This window comes from Sarcophilus harrisii, chromosome 3 (assembly GCF_902635505.1).
Source record: "Sarcophilus harrisii chromosome 3, mSarHar1.11, whole genome shotgun sequence".
NCBI classification, from domain to species: Eukaryota; Metazoa; Chordata; class Mammalia; order Dasyuromorphia; family Dasyuridae; genus Sarcophilus; species Sarcophilus harrisii.
In genome coordinates, this window is record NC_045428.1 from 77,156,397 (window position 1) to 77,176,159 (window position 19,763).

At 36.5% G+C, this 19,763-nt stretch overlaps 1 protein-coding gene across 3 annotated transcripts in view; it reads left to right on the top strand.

Moving 5' to 3' along the window:
• Positions 1–1,458: 1,458 nt before the first annotated feature.
• The window catches only part of INO80D (INO80 complex subunit D), a 77,815-nt gene continuing 59,510 nt past the window's right edge, over positions 1,459–19,763 (top strand). Inside the window, exons 1-4 of one of the 3 annotated variants that reach the window (XM_031958245.1) lie at positions 1,459–1,530; positions 4,300–4,376; positions 15,553–15,648; positions 15,754–16,000. In XM_031958245.1, the coding sequence (XP_031814105.1) occupies positions 15,783–16,000 (218 nt within the window). In that variant the 5' untranslated portion in view covers positions 1,459–1,530; positions 4,300–4,376; positions 15,553–15,648; positions 15,754–15,782. Of the gene's footprint in view, positions 1,531–1,618; positions 1,681–4,299; positions 4,377–15,552; positions 15,649–15,753; positions 16,001–19,763 lie in introns of those variants that run through there. The other 2 variants (XM_031958243.1, XM_031958244.1) reach the window with 2 other exon arrangements.

Genomic DNA, 19,763 nt, shown 5'->3' on the forward strand with positions numbered 1-19,763 from the left:
GATGAGCATAGGGATGTGGAACATAAAAGATAATGATGAAAAGAGAGGATGGGGATAAGGGCAGCAGAGAAGATGAGAATGAAGGAGGATTAGTATAAGGATGAAAAGGGCAGGATGAGCATAAGATGAGGAACAGAAAGTATAAGAATGAGGAGAGAGGATGAGAGTGGGAGCATAAACATAAGCACAAGGAGAGATTAGAAATAAAGGAGGAGGATGACTAAGAATGAAGTGGAAGAATGAGGAACATAAAGGATAAGGAGAGAGGATAAGGATGACAAGGGAGGCTGAGCATAAGGAAGAGAGAAGATGAGAATGACAAGGGAGCATAAACATAAGGGCGAGGAAAGATGAGAATAAAGTAGGATGAGGATGAGTATAAGGATGAAGAGGAAGCATAAGCATAATCATGAGAAGGAGGAGGATGAGTATAAAGATGAAGAGGAAGAATGAGCATAAGAACCAGGAGAGAGGATGAGAATGACAAGGAAGCATAAACATAAGGATGAGGAAAGAGGATGAGGATGAAGGAGGATGAGGAGTATAAGGATGAGGAGAGAGGTTGAAAATGACAAGAGAACAAAAGCATAAGGATGAGAAAAGAGGATGATGATCATGAGGAGGAAGGATGAGGAAGAGAAGTAAAATCAGAATGGGGAGAGAATGATCATGAGGAAGAGAGAGAATAAAGATGAAGAGGGAGGATGAGCAAAAAGATGAAGATGAGGAGGGAGAATGAAGAAGGAGGAAGGAAGGGATGATAAAAGTGGCTAATGGAAGTAGGAATAAAACAACTAGCCACAAGCCCTTGAAGTTGGATCTGTAAAGAAGTAGGGAGGAAAAAAAAAATCATTACCTTAAAAAAAAAAATTAAAATCACTCCTGAAGAGGGGATTCAGGATAGAAATGGGGTGGGAGAGAGAAACACCTGTTTCTTGCAACAACAACAACAAAAAAAAGTCATTGGAGCAGGAGAGCAGAGAGCCCTTGCCCGGCGGCCCCACCGGCCGTGCAGGCGGCCGCCGCCCCCGCCCCGCCGGGCACTCGTCCTCGGGCTCGGGGGTCGCGGGCTGCTGCCCCCGTCCTGTCCCCGGGCAGCGGCGCCGTGCCCTCTCTGCCCCTGCCCCCCTCGCTAGCTCCAAGATGGTAGGAAAGTTGTCGTTTCGCAGGGCCGAGGAGCGGCTGTCTGGTGTTATGTCCTCTCAGTGCCGGTAGTGGTGCTGTAGGAGGCTGCTGGCTCCTCTTGTGGTGCAGCCCCAGCAGCCCTGCCTTCTTGGCTGGAGCCTAGATTCAGGGATTTCCCCTCAATAATCACCGACCCCGGGAGCGCTCCGGAGTTTCCCCAATAAAAAGATGATGCTCGGCGCCCCGGCCTGAGCGGGAGAGGCTCTCGGGGAGCCCGGGGGGGAGCGGCGGCGGCGGCGGCGGCGGCTCCTCGCCCTCGGCCAGCGCCTCTCTCCGCGCCTCTCGTCTGTCAGCCCCAGCCGAAGGGAAAGGGGGGAAGAGGAGGGGAAAAAAAGCAGCTCCAAGGTAAGCGGAGGCGGCCCCAGGCCCGGCCCCCATCCCCGGGCTCCCGTAGGGCGCCGGGCCGGGCCGGGGCGGCAGGGCGGGCGCCTGACGTGCTCACGTGAGGCCGGGGAGGCGCCGGGCTGCTGCAGGCCCGGAGCCGGGAAAGCCGGGGTAAGGGGGCCGGGGGCTGGGGTAGCGGCCGCCCAGGGGTTGGGGGTCCCGGGACCCCTGCTCCCCACACACGGGTCTCCGCCGCGGGAGGGGAGCGAGGGCTGCGGGCTGGGAACCGGGCCTGGGGGGTGGTGGTGAAAGTGCGTGGGGGAGGGGAGGGGGAGGCGCCGCTTAGGCCTCAGGCCGGCGGGACCCCTGTGACCGCGGGCCCCCTGGCGCTCCGGGACCCCCCATTGAGCCTCCGGGAAGCCCCCCACCCACCTATAGGAAGGGGAGCGGGCTCACCCGGGCCTGAGATTGGCACCGGGGAGCCCCGGGCCAGGGCCAGCCCCCACGCTCCGGCCCGGGAGCGGCCCCCGTGGGGCGGCGGGCCTGGCAAGGGCGGTAGTGGGGGGGCAAGCGGCCCATCCGCAGCCCCCCGGAGCTTAGCCCCTCCGGCTAGGAGCCGTGACCTGGGGTGGCCGCTGTGGTGGGTGGGTGGGGCGGGCGTGGGAAGGCAGGTGCAGCCGCGGCCCCGAAAGTTTCCTTTTAGGCCTGCGTTGGGGGGCTGGTTTGCCCGCGGAGGACCCCGGAATTTGCGCCCGAGCCCCCCATCTCCGGCTGGGGTGCGACTAGAGAGCGCGCGGGGTGGGGTTTTTAGAAACTCTTTGCCGGCTTCGGGCTTCTGAGGGTAATCCCTCCCCGGCGTCCCCCACCCCAGCCTTGCCCCACCCCGCTCCCCGGAGAGCCCTTCCTAGACCAGGACCCCCGACCCAGTCCTACCTCCACCTCCCCCACAGAGCTCCCCGAGCTCCAGAGAGGGAACCTCCTCCTTCCTTAGGGAAAAGTTTTCCTATTCAACCCCCCGTGGGCTTGCTTTGGGGATATATGTGGGGGGGGAGACGCGAAAGGAAGGGGACCCAGGACCCCCCTCCCCCAACCTGGCATGGCTCTTTTCGCACCGAACCCCCCCCACTCCCAAACTTGTGTTTTCTTTAGGGGGCTGGGTAATTGAGGGGAAGGCAATGCACCGGTCTGGGTAGTTCTTGGGCTTAGGGATGTGATTTGGGATCAGTGAGGAGATTGTCACTGATAGTGGGCAGGGATTTCTGGATCCAGCCCCCACATCCAGGGGTTCTCGTTCCTATTTAGTCCGCGTCTGGTACAAGTTACGAGAGATACCCCTTTCTAAAACACTATGAAGGGTTAGAAATAGCTGAGGGTGGGAAGAGGAGGAGGAGGAAGAGGAGGAGAAAGGTACACTGAATGCATTTAAAAATGCTTCTTGATTGATTGATTCATGGAAATAGCAACTCATGAATCAAGGTTCTTTCTATTTGTGAAATTTTACCTTAGTAGACAGTCATTTGGATTTACGGACTATTCTTAGCCGTGCATCAGAATAAGAAAATGGGAATTTTAAGAAAACTTGTTTGACATCAGGCATAATAAATAGGTGCTACTGAATGTAGCAGGATCAGAAAGAACTTAAAAGGATACACTGTGTTTGGTGAATGCTTACTTACTTTTTCTTATATTTGTTTGAATGATTTTTTTTTAAAATCTATATTTAGGGTCTGTGACCCTTGAAACAGCTATAGAAAACAAATATATTGCTTTAATCTGAAACTCAAGTTTCCTACTTCTCAGGGTGTGCTTTCTTGGAGCTACAGTTACCTTTGATTTTGTTACTTAGTGTTAAAGTGTTTATGATTTTGCTAAGTTCCTTCTCCAGTGTTGCCCCTACACATACCCCCAATTTGTTCTTGTTGCTATTTTTGTAAATTTAGGGCAGTATGTCTCCACATACACTCCTCTTGTCCTGTACCAATGCTTCATGCTGGGATTCTGCTGGCAGAGTATTTCACTCCGTGACAGTTCGACCTCTAGAATACTAAGTAGTGAAAATCCGACACTTGGAAAACAGTAGATAAACTATGATCCCTTCCCCCTCTCTTCCACCCCCCCACCCCCCCATTCCTTATTTTTCTAAGGGAGACCCATTAGGTGATTTTTATTAAGTATTTCATTCTGTCTTAAAAACAAGGCATTTGAAATAACCAGTGACACCAAACCTTTTATTAGCCACAGTCCTGAAGATCTTGAATGCAAAGATTGCCTGAACTTGATACAGGTTACAATAGCAAATGCATCTATACCTATTTAACTTCTTTAAATAGACTTTTTTTTTTCATCTTAAAGTGTTACAGTATCTTCTGACTTAAGTGTGTACAGAAAGGTTGGTGTCATTCAGCAATTCCAATTTTGCCATGAAATAAAAATAACTGACATTAGCATCTTAAGTTTTGCAAATTACTTGATATTATCTTAACATAAGATATTCAAATTTTGCAGATAAGAAAACTGAGGCTTATTTGAGTGTTGAGCCAAGAAAGTAGAGTGGTATAATTAAAAAAATTGTTGTGGAATTGGAGGACATGGTATGACTCTAGATTTTGTAGCACTTCCTATTAGTGTGGCCTTGGACAAATTGTTTTAAAAAACTCTTGGCCTCAGTTTCTTTATCTGTAAAATGACACTAGATTGGATTAAATTAACTCCAAGGTTTATTTTTGTTCCAAGTCTCTAATTCCTTTCAAGTCCTTTTCAACTCTAAACTTATGGTCATGTTTTCTACAGATTTGAACTCAGGTTCTCCTGACTCCAGGTCCAGTGCTTTCCCACTACCACTCAGCCTCTAAAAGGAGTTAAAACAGGTATCAAAAAAATTTTACATTTTGATTTGAGTCCTTGGAACCTTTAAATTCATGGTTTTAGAGCCAAGCTAAAATTGTTTGTTATCATTCCAAAAAGAAAAGAACAGAGTTTTATTTTGGTTAACTAATGGAGAGGTTAGTTGTTTTGTTTAAATTTGATACTTTAAGATTTTAAAAGCATTTGCTTTCTTTTCCTGTTAATTAATATATAGATATATAGACAGTTAGATGGCACATAGTAGCAGTGGATAGAAAAGTGAGCCGGGAATCAAACAAGAATACTTAGATACTTACTAGCTGTGTGATCCTGCACAAGTCACTTCCCCGTTTGCCTCAGTTTCTTCATCTATAAAATGAGCTAAAGAAGGAAATTACAAACCACTCTACTATCTTTAACAAGAAAACCTCAAATGGGTCTGTGTGACCTTGGACAAGTGACTTAACTTTTTGGGTGTCAGTATCTTCATCTTTAAAATTAGGGGGTTGGACTCTGTGACCTTTAAATCTCTTCTAGTTCTAGATTAATAATCATATGATTCTCTTATTTTATCATGGTATATTGTTATCAATGTATCTTTACCCTTAGTTATGATAACTGACATACAGATATATTATATAAAAGTTTGCAAAAGACATGCTCATGACAGAGTAACAACAGATGTATGGAATTTTACATTGCTTTTGGGAAAGTTACCAGTATTTTAAAGTGTGTGTGTGTGTGTGTGTGTGTGTGTATGTATGTATGTATGTGTGTGTTGCACATACATTGTATTCCAAAACTTTTCCCCCTTTTTTCACTGTAGCCCAGTTCATCTAATTTGTCCAAAATGGGTTACTTTCCTTTTAAGAGAAATAGTAGATTTCACTTAAAAAAAGAAAGTACTTGTACTTGAAACTAATAAAAGCACAAGACTCATAGAAGGAATAAGTATTGAACTAATTTTAGTTTAGTAAAGTTATCTTGTTTTTCACCATTGGTATTTTAGTTTAATAAGTAGATCACCAATTTTCATAAATTGTCAGAGCAGATCATCTAATTCAATTCTTAGGAATAGAATGTGTTGTTCTATTATAAAAGCTTTAAACAATAAAACTTTTATGCCACTTAAAGATTAGTAAAGTTAGTGAAAATTCTTGTATTTTCCCTTCTCTCTCTCTTTCTCTTTCTTTCTCACACAAACACACACACACACACACAGAGCACATACATATGTGTGTGTATGCATACACACATGTATGCAACTAATGTTTTCTTTTTGATAAGGTGGAGTTTAAAATTTTGAATTCCATACTACGAATAAAAACTTTGAAAGCATTTTTTGGGTGCTTCTTAACTTATCTGAGACAGTCTTCTTTTCAAATCTGCTCATCAATGAAACTGAAGTATATATAATAATAATAATAATAATTATAATAATGTTACTTACATTATAAATAAGAGTCATGTTTATCCATAAATTCTTAGACACTTAACCTTTTTTCCCCAGTCATGACTCTTTCTAGACTTACTATCTTATAAGGCAGTAGGTGATTAAAAAGGAGACAGCAATTAATTTATTTGGTTATAATTGAAAGGGGATTATTGTCCCTCATGCTAGATTAAAAACTTAGATAATTTTAGTGTAATAATCTAAGACATTTTTCTAGGCAAATTTTATTTTGGGAAAAATTTTTATTCCAATCAGTCACAGGAAAGGCACTGGACTTGAGTTGGACTACCAGCTCTGTTAACTTCTTCTTTTTTGATTGAGGAAATTGAGGTTAGGTGATTTGTCCAGGATCACACAGCTAGGAAGTATTAAGTGTCTGAGGCAAGATTTGAACTCAGGTCCTCCTGACTTCAGGCATTTACTTACTGCCCCAGCTGTTAACTTCCTGACCTTTTGCAAGTGACTTAACTCTCTGGGTAACAGTGTCTTCATCTTTAAAATTAGGAGGTTGAACTCTGTGACCTTTAAATCTCTTCCAATTCTAGATTAATGATCATACATTCTCTTATTTTATTTTGCCATGATATATTATCTAATTACTTTATCTTTACCCTTAGTTATGATAACTGACATACACACACATATACACATGTATCATGTAAAAGATATACATTGTCATTTGAACCTCATAGCACCTCTATGAGGGAGATTTCTCAGGTAATGTTCAACATGAGGAAACTCAGATTCAGAGAAGTTCAGTGAATTGCCTTTGGTTGCACTACTAAACCAGATATTATAGACTGGAAGTAGCATTCAGTAAACCAATAGGAGTTGTTAAGTACCTGCTATGTGACAGGCAGTATTCTAGGCACTGTGGATACAAGTAAAATCAATAAAATAGTCCCTAATAGAAAGAATTATAATGCAAGAAACAAATATACATACATCTATATGTATAGCCTAAATATAAAGTTGTCAGATTCAGGATAGTATGAGGTAGGGCATGAACAATTTGGTGAGGCTTAGGAAAGGCTTCAAACAAAGATTATGTTTGAGCTTCATCTTAAGGGAAGAAAGGAATACTGAACATTGAGGGGAAATTTAGGAAGTAGTTCATTCCAGGTATATGGGACATGAAGGCATACAGAGAAACAAAAAGAGACCAATTGGTTGGACTCAATCTGGAAGAAATAGTAACATCCAGTAAGTTTGAAAAGATAGGTCGAGGCCAGCTTATATATTACCTTGAGGTAATAAAGGCCCTTGAGTTTGTTTAATAGGAGAATCACAAAGTCAGATTTGCCTTTAAGGAAAATTTGGCAGCAGAGTGGAGGATGGGCTGGAATAGGAAGAGATTTGAGATATGTAGAGCAAGTAAGTGGCTGTTGCAGTAATCTAGGAGAAGAGCAATGATGTCGACCTGATGATAATTGTGGGAGTGGAGAAAAGGAAAGATTTGGGGACTGATTGGATATATGAAGAGAAGGGAGCATGATTTTGAGGTTATGAACTTGAAGCTGGAAGAATGGCAGTGCCATTGGAAATAGGAGAATTTGGAAGAGGGCAGGGATTGGGGACAAAAGGTTTGTGAACACAGTGAATCTGAGATGTTTCAGATGTTTCAAATGCATATTAAGTCATTGGTGATATGGGAGCTTAGGGGAGGGACTGTGACTGGCTATGTGTCTATGTGTCATCTGCAGAGAGATGACCGATATAGAGAGTTTATCCCCAAAGTTATTAATTATTCTTTATGATTTACATTTTGAATGTTTTCTTTAGAAAATTGGATGTTATTTGGCAGTTATTGAATTTACAGTACAGGAAAGACTGTGTCATAGTTAATGAAGGTTGATGAGATTTGTAGTCCCCAGTTCTGTTACTGATTTGCTTCATTACTGTTGGCAAAACTCTTAGCTTTTGGGTTCTTCATTGGGAGAATGAAATATCTGGACTAGGGGCATTGGGTGCTCAAGAATCACTCACTCAGTGTAAAGTATAGGCAGCAAAGAAGCCTATACTTAAAGGAGCTTTAGAGACATATTGGCAGACTGGCAAGAGTATCTCTATTCACTTGCTGTATGACCTTGGACGAGAAAGCTGTCTATCCTTGGCCTCAATTTTCCCATCTCTAACATGGCAGGATTGGATCAGATGGTATCAGAGATCTCTTCTAGCTTTAAAAATTTATGATACTAGATAAAATTCTATTATAACAAATTCTACAAACAATCTAAATATTTTTGTTGCAGTAAAATTTTTAAATTAATGTAATATTTGACATTTTTAGAAGCTAGATAAGAAACAGATGCCCAACCTCCATGTTGTGAATAGAGTGTTCTGGGCACAGATGGATGAAAAGGGACATTTTATGTTTATATTTTTGCTCAGTCCCTTCTTCCTTAATGTCCCAGGAGTATTTTTTTAGTGTGTTTTTATTGTGGTTGGTGATTTAGAGATTGGACAATGATGATTGAGAAATGAGAAATTGGCATTCTTAGCAGAATAAAAGAGCTTTAAAGAGCTCAACTGTAACCTAATTCTTCTTTTCTAACATAGTCAGATACTTTTATAGGAGAGAGTTAACATTGATAAGGAACTGAGATAGTATTTGTTATGCAGAGTTATGCATTGTAGAGAATTTGTTATTAACATTTCATCTAAATGCTATTGTTATTGACCATTTGCAAGCAGTATTCATGTAAATAACAATATAACAGAACACTTTGTTATATTTATTATAATTTAACTTATGTGTTCAGGGGCTTCACAGAGACATTCCTTCTTCTAGTGAACTTCTAGTGAATTTACTAGGTGGATAATCACAAAGTTTCAAACAACTCTTTCTGAGTGGAACTATAAACTGGGAATTATTATTAACAAAGGTAACACTGAGGCATAAATATGGAGAGGATGTGTGGCTAATAGCAGTAAGGAACTATATTGTACTGAGCCATCCAAAAAACCACTTACTTGCAAACTACTCTTATAGTAGCTAGAATTAAGACAATATGAGAAAAAGAAGACAAGCAATATAATAGACCATTTGAATGATTTAATATGTAATTTTGTTTTATTTTAAGGTGTTTAAGCATTTTTGCTACTTGGAATTCTTTTATCCCAATTTGAATAATTTGAATAATATTTTAAGTGCATGCTAAATATTGCTCAAGATTTAGGACAATATGTATAAGAATCTCTTCCTCTCCTGTTCCACACAATAGATTTTTTCTGCCATCTGAATCATACTAAGTTTACTTTTAGAATTTTATTTCATAAGTTAATTTCACAAGTTAATACAGAACAAATGAATGAGTTAAGCTTACCAGTTTTTAAATTCATCTATTTTCTATTGATTATTAAAAGTAAATGTATTTCAGAAATGCTGGTTAGCATTCTGTTTGTTAATATCCTTATTTATGACAAATAATGACAAAAAAGCAACAAACATTCTTAATATCTTAAAAATTCATGTTAGCTAACATCATTAGTTATACCTTCACTAAGTTACTTTTCACTTTTTCACATGTCAGACAGCTAAGTGGTGCCATAGTGTACAGAGCAATGGATCTGGAGGCAAGAGGACTTGATTTCAAATTTTACTTAATATATTTATTATCTGGGTAACCTCAAGCAAGTCACCTGACCTCTGTTTGCTTCAGTTTTCTCAACTGTAAAATGGGGATATAACACTACCTACCTTCCAGGGTTGTTGTAAGGATCGAATGAGATAATAATTATGAAATGCGTAACACTGTGCCTGGAACATAGTATTATATACATGCCATTATTGTTGTTGTTATTATATCATCATTCCGAGAGCTTGGTTTCATATTCTTTTTAGGAAAGGTGTCATGCATATTGTTGCTCTCAAATTTTAAAAGGTGGTAGAATATAAAATTACAGACTGAAAAGAAAAATGCTGTGGCAGTGAAACAACCATACTTCTGAAACACGAGAATCAAAAGAACAGAAGTGACATATCAGTAATTTCACATTGAAATGGCACATTGGCAGTCCCAAACAGTAGAATCTCCATATTTTTGTCAAATTGTTTTATACTTGCTTTTGGAAGCCTAAAAGTGCTGTCACATAGCTTTTGTTAAACACCTTATCTCCCCACTTTTCACTTTTTCTCCCCCATATCTTATTCCACTGTAGCATTCACTAAAAAGATAACTGTGGAAGTGAATTGTTATTCTGTTTAAAAAATGTAACACCTTGTTTCAAGGTCTTTTAAACTCGTTTATATTTTCCAGAAAGCAGTGCTTGTGCCATTATTACATTACACTTGGCAATGTCTAATGTACCTACAAATGTTGAAAGTATTTCTTTTGAAAATCTACTTGCATATTATCTATTCTTCATAATAGTTGTTTTTTGCTTTTATTAATATTAACTAATAATTTGATTGTGCTTAATGATCTGAGTTTAATCACTTGTTTTCTTCTTTTTTTAAGACACATAAACCAATCTAGATTCTGTAAGCAGAAATGATTTAGTTCATTTTACTTCATAGCTAAAAATATCAGAATTCCCTCACCCCCAGTATTTCAAATTTTAATCTATAGCAGCATATGTTAATAACTAGAGTTTAGTTATAGCCATTTTTCTTCAGAGAAGTAGCTTTTATTCTGAAATAACATTGGGAAATTTAAATATTTTCTGTATGACAGAAGTTTTAAAGTACCTGACTAGATTTCACAGATTTCTTTTTTTGTAGTATATATTAATTTCTCCTCTCTTTATGTCACTTGGAAAAAGCTGGAGATGATAGCAACTCCTCTATGAAATGTTTGGGGGATTCTAAGACCTCAGGTCTTGATAATTGATTATGTCAGAGCCAAATAATTTAGGATTATTTTCCAGTTTCTATTTTTATCTTGAACTCCTTCCTCCTACCTCCTTTTCCCTAATTAAAAAACAACAACAACAACAACTTGGATATTGACACTATATAAACCCCCCAAAGACATGATTGCTATGTGTTTTCAACTTTATACATGAAATAATATGGATATTTTAAAAATATATATTTAGAAAGTAGTTAAATATTAGGAATGAAGGGCCTTTAATACTTGCCATTTTTTTCTTAAATCCTTGCCATTTTTTTCTTTAATTATACATGGAGTAAAACCAACTGTAGCAGGGAACTGAAATCATAAATGTAAAGATTCTAAGTCTTTTCTAGAAAAATGACCCTGCTACAGAAAGACATGTTAGCCACAGTGAGAACAGTTAACCAGTCTTAGGGTAATATATGAGAATACATGTGAAATTTTTTGTGGTAGAGAAGAGCCTCCAGAATTCATAGGACACAGCAAAAAAGACCTAGTCAAAGATATGCTGTCTTGTTGTTTTTCCTTCGTCCTCCAAGAGGACCATAACATCAGGAAGGTGAGGCATAACGTGCAAGTGAGTTGGATTTAAATGAGGGAGGGCTATGCTAGGTCACCTGCCTCATTTTCTCCTTCTTTCTTCTTTCTTCTTTCTCCTTCTTTCTTCTTATAATATATATAATAATTATTATAATATATAATACAATAATATAAATAAATAATATAAATAATAAAGAATATTAAGGATATTATATGCTACATTATTTGTGTGATTATGGAAGATAAGAGATGATTTATGCCAGCTTTTGACTTCTTCATAGTAGTGTTTGGAGAAATCCTGAGAGCTGATTAGAGTCTGTACTGGGAGATTGGGGAGAAAATTGAATACATAGATAGTAAACATTGTAGGGATATTGTTAGAACTTAAGAATTTATGTAAAATTCCAAATATGAATTACAGGTGTGTCACATATGGAGATATGACGAATCATTTAAATATTTAAAATATTCTACAGTTATATAAGAAATTTGCAAATTTTTTGCAATTTTCAGAATTCCTCAAGTTTCAGACTGCTAATGTTTGTGCTTGAGAAATTACTTTATTAATCTATACTTAGGAAACACATTGTAAACAGCAACCAGGAATATTTTAATGACTCTTATCTTCTGGTGAACATTTGGTGAGAAGATATTGGCAAACTATGAAACTATAGGTAAAAACTCTGTTCTACTCCCTTCCATGAGTTGTCATCCCCATTTTCCTTTTCCCCTTTCTTTCATTTTTCTAAGTCTTGTCCTTCAATAGATTTTAGACTGTTGAGGGCAATGATTATGAAATTTACTTCTTTTTTTTTTTTATGCTTTCTAGTCATTAACAAAGTAATAGTATTGATTCTTTGTTTTTTTCTTTATTGCAAGAGGTTATAGAATCAATTACTTTATTTTTATTTTTTATAAATTTAGAATTTAAAATATTCCCCCCAAAATCATTTCCATATACAAAGAAGAAAACCAAAAGAAGATTCTGGATGAAACTATGTATCTTTATTTTATACTTAAAAAAAAAATAAATTCTGCTCTTACTTTTAAAACTGCCCTACCTTTCTTCCCTCCTGAAATTCCTTTTGTTTTCTTTTATGAATTTAAAAAAAATGTTTTGTTGCTCCTCTTTTTTTTGGGGGGAAGCATCCCTGCTTCATCTCAGACCTCTACCCTAATTAGTCTAAAGAAAAAAACAAAGAAAAATTCTGTTGTGATGGTAAGCATAGACAAGCAAAATAAATCCATGCAGTGGCCATATCCAGAAATGTATGTCATATGCCCATTATCTTTCTGTTAGGAGGTGGGTAACACTTGTTTCTTTCTTTCCCTTCCTCCCATTAGATTGTTAGTACTACATCATCATATTATTCTTTCCATTTGCTTAGATATGTTTACCTTTCTAGGTTTTTCTGGACTCATGTTTCTTTATTTCCGAGTTCCTACTTAATTAGTCCTGGTGTAGTCATCTGGAATACTTGAAAGTGCTCTATTCCATTAAAGGATCATTTCTCACTCCTGATTATATCTCAGATTTTGTAGAGTAAATGGTTGTATACCTTTATTGTTTACCTCTCGAAAATGTTATGTTCCAAGATCTCTGGTTTTTAGCAGGAACTACCACGTCTTTTGTTAATCTGAATATAATTCTATGATAATTGAACTGCTTTTTTTTCTGGAAGCCCTGAGTCAACTGGGTCTATCTGTACTGATCTCCACTTTTCAGAATTTACCTTCTCAGATTATTGGAGAGTTTCCTCTCTGGTATCTGTATTTCAGGATAGAGTGTTAGGGACTTCAGGCACTGAGTGCCTGGGGGTTTTCTCATTATCCCGGGGTTCACTTATTGGAGCCCTCAGCTTTTACTGCCTCCAGAGCTATATTGGCTCTGTTGCCTATGGGCTTACTGAGAGTTTGGCTGAATGAGCAGTCTTTGCTGAAGGAACATTGGCTGGATTTTTATGCCACTATCTATATCTGTGTCATATCTATATTACACAGAGATCAACACTGTTGATCTCTCCATGCAGCAGGTACTTCATAAATGTTTGCTGAATTAAACTGACTCCATGTGTGTGCTAGTTTCTAGTTAGTTTACCTGGCTGAGTCCATTTCCAATGTGTGTGTATGTGTGTGGATTTGTCTTTTATATTATATGTGTAATAAGAGATGTTTTTAGTGGATATTTTGTGAATTGTGATTGCATATTAGGTCTTTCCCCACTTTGTACCAAGTAGAAAAGATCTCTTATGTAAATTTAAATTTCGAATTACAGTTAAGTTCAGAACCTGCCAAGGAATAACAGCTAAGCTGTGGCGGACACATGAATCAGATTCTTCTAGTTAAAAAATTTTTTTTTTCAGTGAACTGGCATTTTTGGTAGGAAATAATTAATTTGAATAACTAGCTATTTTTTAAGGATACAACTTGAAATTTCCTGGATGCTTTTTTGTAAGAAGTAAAAAATCTTATTCCTAGTCAATTCTCATGATATTAGGAAGGAAAAATCTACTTAGAAAAAATAAATGAAACTTTTTACCTTCTTCACTTGAGAAATATGAAAAGAATCTTTGGATGATCCCTACTTTAGTAGTTCTCAAAATGTTTGGTCTTGGGACTCATATGTACTCTTAAAAATTATTGAGGACTTAAGCATATTTTTGTTTATATGGGTTATATTTATCAACATTTTCTGTATTAGAAATTAAGATGCATTATAATTAGTATGAAAATAGTTTTGACTTCTTGTACCCCTTCAAAGGGCTGCTAGGTGGTGCAGTGAATAGAGTGGAGCCTGGAATTAGGAAGATTCATCTTCTTGAGTTTAAATATGGTCTCAGATACTTAATAGTTTTGTGATCATGGGCAAGTCATTTAATCCTGTTTGCCTTAGTTCCTCATCTGTAAAATGAGCTGGAGAAGGAAATGGCAAATCACTCCCATATCTTTGTGAAGAAAACTCCAAATGATGTCTTGAAGAGTGGGACATGACTGTAAAAAAATGACTGAAAGACAGCTCCAGACAAGAATCCAGGAATTCCTAGGGAACCTGAGAAGTTGGTTGATTTAAGAAATATTTCCTTAAATCTTTCCTTTCCTACTTTGTTCTTATCTCTCCACTCAAAACTGGCTGGTAGTGTGAAGGAAAATGTGTTTATTCTTATATTATCATTCAGTAGTTTTAGGCATTTGCTATCCTGTTCCATGAGAGGGAGTATTTCATTCCTTGAAATTAAATTATGCTGTTGGCTGACCTAATGTCTGTGAACAAGTCACTTCTCTCAACTTCATGATCTTCAGCTATACAATGAATGTTTACTAGATGATCTTTAATATGTTTCAGTTTTACCAGTTGATGATTGATTTGTCATAGATGTTGTAATCTAGCATAAAATATCACTAATCCTGGTGGACACAGTTTATGTAAAGGTAGTTATTGAAAATTTCTCTGGAAAAAAAGAGAGGAAAAAATTCCTTAATACTCATAACACTTTTATAAATAGTAATACATATAAAAGAATCAACGTGTTAAATAATATGATGTTAACTGAAAAGTAGGAGCCTGGATTTTGTCCTCTAGGAATTTACAGACTCAGTGGTAATATAAAACAAATACAAAGTTACCTAAGAAGGATAGGGTTTGTAATGAAGAAAGAAGCTTTTGCCGTTAAGAAACATTATTGTGGGAAAAGCCCTTTATGTAGAGGCAGATGACCTGATGCTGCCATTTTTGAGCGTGTTATTTTGAACAAATCACTTACTCATTTTGTACCTTAGTTCCCCCATCTGCAAATTGAATAGTACTATCTAACTGGCTACTTTAGGTTGCTGTAAGGGTCAAATTAGATAATGGATGTAAAACACCATTTTATCTGCTTTCCTCACAGGACTATTGGGAGGAAAATGCTTTATAAATCACAAAGCATTATATTTCATTATTGTAATGAATTAGCTGTTTGAATATTCCATAGGCAATTTTTTAACAGTTTAACCAGCCTGCTATTGGTTTTACAAAATGAATTTCTGCTGACTACTTTTAGTGTTAGAGAAAATTATTTTTGCATTTAAAGAGTTTAAGGTCTAAACAGGGTACAAGATGTGACATTGGTAACTAATGAAAATATCCTTCATTTATGGAAAAATTCTTCTTGTTATTAGGTATTTACAAGGTTTAACTTGAATTCCTATTATTAAATTTGATATTTTGAAATAATTTCTAAGTTTTGTAATATGCCTTTTAGTTTCTTAGTAGTAATTAAAGTCTCTTAGTTAAGATGTTGAATTATATTGAATAAATTACTTTTTAAATTAAGTAATGTTGTTCTCTTTATTTCATGTTGTCAACTAAGTATTTTTATATTTTCATAGACAATCTGCTTCATCTTGATTCTGCAGCATTCCAGGATAGAAGTGTCCTTGGGGCTCTTTCTTAACATTGATATGGTACAGAAGATTTAAAATCAGGTATGACGTTTTGGCCAGAATCCATCAATGAAATGTAAATTTTAAGTTTTATGCATTTGGACACATTTTTATTACATATTGATTCTTTTTTTGGCCATCTTTTAGCTGATGTTCACAAGGAATAGAGTCACGTGATGTATGAAGGGAAACACATACACTTCTCTGAGGTTGACAATAAGCCCTTGTGCTCATATAGCCCCAAACTGTGCAAGCAGCGGCGGCTCAACGGCTACGCTTTCTGTATCAGACACGTTCTGGAGGACAAGACTGCCCCCTTCAAGCAATGTGAATATGTGGCCAAGTATAACAGCCAACGCTGCACCAACCCCATCCCCAAATCTGAGGATCGCAGGTAAGACTTATTAAGGCCTACATGTAATTAATATGAATTGTGATTTAGGTTTTTTGTTTTTGTTATTTATTTTTTGCTTAAATTGTATTTTTATTCCTTTGGGGATTAGGGAATATTTATAAAAGAAGTGTTCCAGTAAAGCATGTTCAAGTATTTTTCCCTCTTAATTTTATAGGCAATCCAGAATTAACTATTAAACTTTTTTCCTCCACAAAATTTGCTATTATTTCTATAGCTTATGAAGACCTTGCAAAGAAAGTTCTGACTCTTTTAAGTTTATTAGTTATTTAAATGAAAGCAATTAAAAAAGGAATTTTTTTCTCATATATAAGCTCACTGGTTACTTACTGATTAAGATGGCATTCAGAAAATCTCTCATTGGTGCAAATGAAAACTATTTTGTAGACATTTTTTAAAACAGAATGTTGCAGGAAATATGATTATGAAATTAAATATTTTTTCAAGGATTTTGACATTTTTGGCTAAAAGGTGGTAGGGTATATAGGTATATGTTTCTTTAAAAAAAAAAAAAAAGGAAGACCAGAAATGTCATTGGATTATGCCTCAATCTGTCCTGTTAAAGATATTATTCAAGTTTTATGTTCTTTTAAAAATGATTTTTAAGCCTTTTTGTGACAATAAAGTTTGGTGTGTATATATATATATATATATATATATATATATATATATATGTGTGTGTGTGTGTGTACTCACAGAACACCAAACTTTGTTTTTACATCTAAGGTAGTTCTAAGACAAACTGAAAAAAGATGCCCAAAAAAATTCCTTCTAAGAAAACAATGTCTTGGAAATAAGTTTTATGATAAAATGTGTACATGAATTGAAAGAGATGATTTGCTGCTGATCATACATCTTGCATGTTCTTAAGAGAATTCATATTCTTTTTTTATGGGCAATTTTTCCCTTTGTGATTTTCTTCATCATCAAAGAGCAATGTCCACCCTATTTATTACTTTATTTATTCAAGTAGAGGATTATTCAGTAAAGCAAATATTGCACATTTTCCCAACAATTTTAGCTATCCCTTGAAAAACTGGTCATATTGTTTTTATATAAGTAACTGAAAATCATAATTTTAGTTTTGCATTTTTCTTATGTATTATATTTCCACTGTTGGGAAAACTTGATACTCAGCCTTCACCTTTCTGTATTCAAGTAAATATCTGTTTGATTAGAGTATAAAAGTTGTTCTGGTGAGCATCCAGAACTGTAATTTACATTTAATGTGTGAAATAAATAATTTGTATAAAATGAGATTATAGCAAAATGACTGTGTGGTTTAATGTAGTGATTTGGGAGTACTCCCTTAGAATTACTAATCAGCACTTCAGGCTTCAAATTACAATACCTGAAAGTTATAGACAGTTGTTTAGTGAGGGAAGAAATAAAAGTTTAATCTTAGATGAAAAAAAGACTCATACTTTGTAGAAAATGTTCATGTCAGAATTTGATTTTATAGATTAAGTAGCCTGAAAATTACAATTTCTCATTACTCTTTATTTTAGGATGATGGATGAACATAAATTAATTCATTGCCTTAAGTAGCATTTTTTAATATCTATATAATTTTGCTTTTAAATTTAGTTCAACATTGACGCATTTGCCAATCTTGGATATTTTCCCAAGGGCCAGGACTAAAGACTTATTATTACCAGAGTTAAGAGCACAAATTAAAATGTGAGGCCAATCAGAAGTTCCCCACAATGTTATAGGCATCCCAGATAACCTCTTTTTTTTTTCACTTTTTAGCTCTGAAGTACACTTAAGATTTTTTTTTTTTTTTTTTTTTTTTATTTAATAGCCTTTAATTTACAGGATATATATACATGGGTAACTTTACAGCATTAACAATTGCCAAACCTCTTGTTCCAATTTTTCACCTCTTACCCCACCCCCCCCCCCCCTCCCTAAATGGCAGGATGACCAGTAGATGTTAAATATATTAAAATATAACTTAGATACACAATAAGTATACATGACCACAACATTATTTTGCTGTACAAAAAGAATCAGACTCTGAATTATTGTACAATTAGCTTGTGAAGGAAATCAAAGATGCAGGTGTGCATAAATATAGGGACTGGGAATTCAATGTAGTGGTTTTAGTCATCTCCCAGAGTTCTTTTTCTGGGTATAGCTAGTTCAGTTCATTACTGCTCCATTAGAAATGATTTGGTTGATCTCGTTGCTGAGGATGGCCTGATCCATCAGGACTGGTCATCATCTAGTATTGTTGTTGAAGTATATAATGATCTCCTGGTCCTGCTCATTTCACTTAGCATCAGTTCGTGTAAGTCTCTCCAGGCCTTTCTGAAATCATCCTGTTGGTCATTTCTTACAGAACAGTAATATTCCATAATTTTCATATACCACAATTTATTCAGCCATTCTCCAACTGATGGACATCCATTCAGTTTCCAGTTTCTAGCCACTACAAAAAGGGCTGCCACAAACATTCGTGCACATACAGGTCCCTTTCCCTTCTTTATAATCTCTTTGGGATATAATCCCAGTAGTAACACTGCTGGATCAAAGGGTATGCACAGTTTGATAACTTTTTGAGCATAGTTCCAAACTACTCTCCAAAATGGTTGGATTCGTTCACAACTCCACCAACAATGAATCAATGTCCCAGTTTTCCCACATCCCCTCCAACAATCATCATTATTTTTTCCTGTCATCTTAGCCAATCTGACAGGTGTGTAGTGGTATCTTAGAGTTGTCTTAATTTGCATTTCTCACTTAAGATTTTTTAAAAGACAAAGATGGCTAGGGATAGACTCTTAATTCCTCATAAATCTATTAGGAGATGCTATGATTAAATACTAATTTAGATATTTTTACTGGATGATACCATAACCCAATATTAATTATATTTTCTTTTTCTGTATTCTGTATTGACTTAGATGTCATTAGCATCTGTTGTTTTTCAAATCCTAAAAAAATCTAAATCAAAATTATTTCTAATTTGCGAGACCAGAATTTGGGAGAGGAATAATGTTTTTAAAATAACTTGAAGAAATCTAGATCGTAATATTACTATTATGCTTGAACCTGTTTACAGCTGTTGTTCATGGTTACAAGGCTATATTTGTTTGCTTCTTTTATAGGTAACAGAAAAAAAGATTTATTAGTATTCATGATAAAGTTCTTGGATAATTAGGGTGAATATTTTAAAAATGTTTTATAAGGTTTTTTTTTTTTAACAGACTATTAAGGATAGTATTTTACAATATAATTTTGATGAGTTGGAGAATTCAGGAAACTTCTTAATATTGAATGACTTACACTTTGGCCAAATATATTACAGCTTCTGCTTTAAGAGGCCCTTTCTTGCTAAAACAGAATGAATTGCATTGTATTATACTCAATGGAAGGACCAGAGTGATTATTTTTTGTTAGTTTTTTTCCTTACTTTGAATTATAAAGTCAGTACCATGTATTAAGTACCTGCCATGTGCCAGGCACTCTACTAAGCAATGAGGATACAAAGAAAGGCAAAAAATAGGATCTTCTTTTGAGGAATTTATAGTCTAATGGGGAGAGGGAAAGAGAGGATAACAACTTAAAAACAATTTAGTCAGCTCAGGTTTTTGCCAAAGATTTTTTATTTTTAATAATTATGTTAACAATCAATCTTTTATAATTTGTCTTAATTTTGTATTAAATTTTCAGTGATTTCACAAAATCAGTTCTTGAATATTCAAAGCAGTATGGAAATTTCTTGGCATAGATAATCAGA